The sequence below is a fragment of the Drosophila simulans genome, chromosome 2R (genome assembly GCF_016746395.2).
Source record: "Drosophila simulans strain w501 chromosome 2R, Prin_Dsim_3.1, whole genome shotgun sequence".
Taxonomy (NCBI): domain Eukaryota; kingdom Metazoa; phylum Arthropoda; class Insecta; order Diptera; family Drosophilidae; genus Drosophila; species Drosophila simulans.
In genome coordinates this window covers 18,752,303-18,757,586 of record NC_052521.2, presented here as the reverse complement: position 1 = coordinate 18,757,586, position 5,284 = coordinate 18,752,303, and the positions used below count along the sequence as shown (strand labels likewise).

The window sequence follows — 5,284 nt, the reverse complement described above, 5'->3', positions numbered from 1 at the left end:
TCCATTTATAAATATTTTACAATAAATATTTCACCATTGAAATAGAACTGAATAATAGAGTTCGCTGTTGTTATGAACAATGTTTTGATTAAATCTTCAAATCCGCTGGCCCATCAGAAAATGGGCGCTCTGAGCAGACGCATCAAATAGTAGTAAGCCTTCATCGGCAGTCTAGAGTTTTTCATTTTTTCCTGATACCGGCCTTCTTCGTTCATTTTGCTAGTAATATCGTAGTACAGGATATAGACCAAGTACGCCAGGGTGGCCACAAAAATAAGCAAACTATAAAAGTAGTGATCATCTGAAGAAAGGCGATAGTTCTGAATCGATTCGACTTACTATTGATATTCTTACCAATCACATGCAGCGCAAGTTGAACCTGCTGCGAAGCGCGATCCTCAAGCACTCCTCCCAAATTTATATTTTCAAATGTTTCCACTTCCACATCCCGATTGTGGGTCCCAGTATTCCGAGCTGCTCTTTCAAACAGTATTTTGAGGGTCTTCTTTGGGTTATCGGAGTATCTAAAGGATTCCGCATCTGATTCGGGTTCTACTAGACGAGGTTTAACTTTGGCTTCCTGTACTTTGACCGGTGGCCGGTTTGTTGTGACTGGGGCGTCAGGCGTTTTTGAAGGTAAGATCACTGGTTCGGCACAGAGGTATTGATAGCTTTCGGGAAGCCTGCGTCTTAACTGATGGGTTGGTTAAGGAAAACTGAAAAGTTCATTCTCTATTTCAAAGCTTATCCCACCTTAGTAAACGTTTTTAAGTTAAGGGGTCCGGCAACGTTTTCATCATTTTCCCTTTTCTTTCTTTTGATCTGCGAAAATTCAGTCAAATATTAAAAAAACTAAGAGTTAATTCGCAAGTACCCTCTTGTTTGTGCACGGTATAGTGGAAAAAGAGGGAGTTTTTTTTCTGTGGTGCCCGGCGTCCTTTACCTTCGTCCGATCCCTAACTTTCAATTGCTTCATTAGATCGAAAGACCCCTCATTACCCTGACCAATCGGAATGGCTTTAACCGGCTTCGACTTCTCACAATCCGAGATCCCGGCTTCCTCCTGATCCGTGAGTTGGAGGGAGAGGTCATAGAGATTCTTGTTCTGCGATTGCGAACTGCGCTCCTGGATGCTGGGCAATTTTGGGGAAGCTTTCAGGTGACGATCCCCGATGGCCCTGGCTGAATCAATGCGAATGAATCCATTTAAGTCAACTGAGGTGCGACTCGAATAAATGGAAGTCAGTCTAGAGTAAAAGAAAGAATGGGATGCAACTGGAATATTGGGTAATGTAAATACTAACGATTCGGCCACAAACTTCTTGGGTTTGTACAGCTCAACCAAACATTTGTCAAAATCTTTTCTAAAAAAAGAATACTAATGTTAAAATAAGCCTATATTTATTGGATGTCACTTACGGACTTTTTGGGATAGCGTGTAAGCGTTGCATTTTATCAAAAAGAGTTTAAATAAAAATAAAAAACCATCAAATTTATTGGCAGGGAGTGAAGCAAAAATGTGTTGTTGTTTCTATTTATTCGATTTGAGTGTCAAGGGCTGCTGTGCCGTCGATTCCCTGGGGGCACATTTCACACATTTTCGCATTAATATGCAATTAAAGCGAATAGTTGCAACTAGTTGCAGTTGCAGTTGCGTGCACCGTTAGTTGCGCAGGCGCATGTCCTGCGGCACTACTCCACGACCCATCCTGGCGATCGCTCGCGGCGCTCCTTCAGCTTCCATCTCCGGCTGTTTCCGTTTCCGTCCCTCCCCGCCACTCCCCTCGCCGGCGCTCATCAAAGCGTCTAAGTCCTGCGGCAACATTAACACAGCGAAGCGCAAGGACCTCGCTGCCTCGGCCAGCGTCGCTGCCCGCCGCAGGACACTTTTTCACGCAGCGACGCTTTTTCGTATAGTCATCGTGCAGCAAAAGCGGTTCCCATCCGCAGCTCCTTCAACTTGGTTCCGCACTTAGTACATAAGTCGTTGTACATAAACAGATAGACACTGTTGGAAATTGATAAGTGAAATGACTGAGATAAGTGAGAGCTTTAAACAATTGTCAATCTGTTTAAACACACATTTAAATACGTATTCAAAAAGTTTATATTCCTACTATTTACTTATTGCTTCTTTTATCTTCTGCAAAATGATTCATTGCTGTCGAATGCTGCTTTTATTTCATATTTATTTTTTGTGTATAATTACTTTAATCACTTAGTGCTTATCTCTCGAAGCTTATGCTTTAAATGCTTTGCAAAAAGCAATAATAATACAATGCTTAGCTTTAGTAATAGATTTTTTGTGAAAGTGTAAACCTTACTGGCGGCCATTTGGTATGGCGCAACTAAAATGCAGTTGTTGTTGCTTCTTTCGCTTTTCGCCGTATTTGTCTTCTGCTGCTTTGGAATTGTTGGCGGTTCTTTGCCAGCGCCTGCGGCTATTTGAGGCAAGAAGTTGGCCGGCGGGCTCCGGCGGACAGCCAAAGCAGCTGACAGGACGACGACCGCCAGACGACGGGACAGGACGCTCGACTTCGGCTTTGACTTGAAGAGTTGACTGCCATTCGCCGGCTGGCTTTAATTGCGTTTGATGTTCGCAAAAAGTGTGTAGGTTGCTGGGTGCAAAATAAAGAATTCGAAAGTCAGAAGCCGAAATTGAATTGCAATTCATTCAATTAAAAGGGGCGGAGTGGGTGTGGTGCGGCAGATTATTTAGATGCCTAGAAACGCACTTTGATTTTGATTTTGTTGCATGCAACTGTCAGTTGCACGCATTTCCAAGCGAATGCATTTGCACAGAGCTATTCAAAGGGGGGTATTCGATGGGTTGGGCTGGGGGAAAAGCCTCGTTTGTTGCGCTTATTCATTCGAATGTTAATTAAATTGTATTTAAACTGCATCGACTTTTGACATATGCCTCGTCTGCGCTGCCTGCTCACTGAAGTGACTAATTTGATCAGAGAAAAAGTCTCGTTTATGAAATGCACATCCTTTGACTGGCGAAAATCAGCATTAATACAAACTGGCAATTTAATGCATAACTGCAATATTGAAATTCATATTTTTAAAACCAAACGCCATTAGCCAATGAAAACATTTATTACTCGTGGAATTAATAACAAATATTTTGTGGAAAAGTGAAAGGGCTTACTTATTTTAAATATAGCTCAGAACCAGGATAACTCGTTCTACTTACTTTACATTTATATGAATGAGCCGAATGGCAGACAGGAAACGTCATCAGCAATGCGGCATGAGTTCCGTTGCATTTTTGAATGCACTTCCTGTCGCACGTGAAATTAAAATGCTGCCTATGCATATGCCCACGCGGCGTATGTGTAATATGCCCCAATATTATGCACACTCGGAGACAATGCTCCTCCGAATGGCAGAACCGAATGCCAGATAAGCGTGGGCTCGTCGTAGTCACCATAATCATAGTACGGAATAATAACAATGCCCGGCTCCGTTCCCGAGTTAAGAGTCATTAAGCGTCGTTTTATGGGCATTGTGTGGGACAGAGCTCCTCCGACGGCTGCCATCCTGTCCGGTCCCGGCCAATTGGTATGCATATTTGGCTATTAAGTGCAGCTCGGAGAGTGCGGGCGAAAGAGTTATCTTCAAGCCACTAAATTGCAGCCCGATAAACGCGGCCAAAGCAGCCGGCATTATGGCCGCAAAGAGGCGGCAGAGGGGGCTAGCCAAAACTTTTGGCTACCATCGGCCATCGTATCAGCTGAAAGAAATTTTAATTAAATGTCGCCGCAAACGATGCGGTAATATGCAACGAGTCGAACGTAGTCGAGAACCCATTGGTGTCGCCGGGCATGGGCGCATTATTTTAGCGTTCAATATGATTGCAGCCTGGCGGGCCATGCCACTCGGCTCAATTTATCACAATGCTGCCACATGGAGCCGGCCAAGCTGCGCCGCTTGACCACAAATCAGGATTCGAAAATGATCCTGAGCCTGAGCCGGAGCCGAGGCTGAAGCCTCATGCCGCTGTCAAGCGCCTCGACTGCACTTAATACCGTTTTCTGACTGCCGTGAATTGCATTTCATGTGTCAGCGTTTTTAAGCGCTTTCACCCTGCGGCATTGGCTCGGTTCGGTCTGCCGATTTGGGGTCTCGAATTGGCGTCCCTCCCCTCCTACCGCTCCTTCCCTCCATTGACGGCTAATTTGTAAAGTGTGGACTGAGCGCTTCCCCTAAACGCGAACTCAGCTCAGCTATTTAATAAGCCAACAATGCGGGAAGTAATGCGAAAAGAAATGCTAAATCCTTTGGCCCTTGAACTGCCCTGGGTAATGCGATGAGTTGCGATGGCTGCGATGACCTGGGATTCGGAATCGGATTGGGATTGGGATCGGGTTTGGCCACTGTCGGAGGTTGGAGGTCACAATCACAGTAGCCTTGCAGCAAGGGTGCGCTAGGAGTCCACAGTGGGCACTGGCTATGTATCACTCTGAATAAATGCAGATTACCTGAATTTACATAGTGCTTAAATCTAGTTAATTAGTTAGCAGATACTAAGTAAGTTACTTAAGAAGTGTACGAATTAGAAGAGTTTAGTCCTATATAGCTTACTAGTTTTTGGCAGAGTTCTTAAACGGTCTAACTTCCCTCACCTGGCAGATATCACTGTACCTTTTACACGTTGGTTTCAAAAATTCATCATTGTTGGCTGCTGCTGCATTGTTGCCAAAACCCGCTGCTGCTGCTGCTGCTGCTTCTGCCTCTCCGCCGCCCTCCCCCTCAGCCAGCTCGCCGCTCCCCGCTGCTCGTGCAGCACAGCTTCCCCACTTACCGCAAACCGAAACTGACTGATGCCTGGGAGCTACTTTTGGGATGAAATATTATAATTACAAGCGAATGTCCTGCGGCCAAGGAGGAGCAGGAGCAGATGCGGGGTGCGGCAGGGGAGGGGAGCGGCTCTGGTTTCCCGGAGGGGCGGACGGAACGGAATGGGATGGGATGGAGCGACATCAGCCAAGCATCAGGCAGTTCAAATCGCAACTCTCGCTCGCTCTCTCCTGCTCTGTTGCTGTTTCTGTCGCAGTCTGTGCTTCGGTGTTTTCGCCCTTGGGGCATTCGCATTCGCATGCCCCACACCCGTGGCGGCACCCCCTGTTCTGCTTCTTCTTCAGTCGCAACATGTTGGAACGTTGTGTTTATATGCTCTATCCTGCCGGCAAAAGGATAATTTAGATGGCGCTGTGATAAGCCTTGAAAACTGGTTTCAATGTTTCCAACATGTTCGATGCGGCAACAGTTAGGAGTG

General features: G+C 45.8%; 1 protein-coding gene across 3 annotated transcripts; it reads right to left on the bottom strand.

Annotated features, from left to right (window-relative positions):
* LOC6735584 lies at window positions 1-1,566 on the bottom strand. Of its 3 annotated transcripts, none has more exons than XM_016168696.3 (6): window positions 1,420-1,566; window positions 1,305-1,364; window positions 875-1,247; window positions 754-822; window positions 340-694; window positions 1-282 (listed from the first exon to the last, which is right to left on the bottom strand). In XM_016168696.3, exons 1-6 carry the CDS (start codon window positions 1,449-1,451, stop codon window positions 212-214), a joined length of 960 nt encoding a protein of 319 aa, XP_016028944.1. In that variant the 5' UTR covers window positions 1,452-1,566; the 3' UTR covers window positions 1-211. The 3 variants fall into 3 exon arrangements, with proteins under 3 accessions (XP_016028944.1, XP_016028945.1, XP_039147776.1); XM_016168697.3 differs by having other exon boundaries at window positions 1-301; window positions 355-694; window positions 1,420-1,565; XM_039291842.2 differs by having other exon boundaries at window positions 192-282; window positions 355-694.
* Window positions 1,567-5,284: the final 3,718 nt, after the last annotated feature.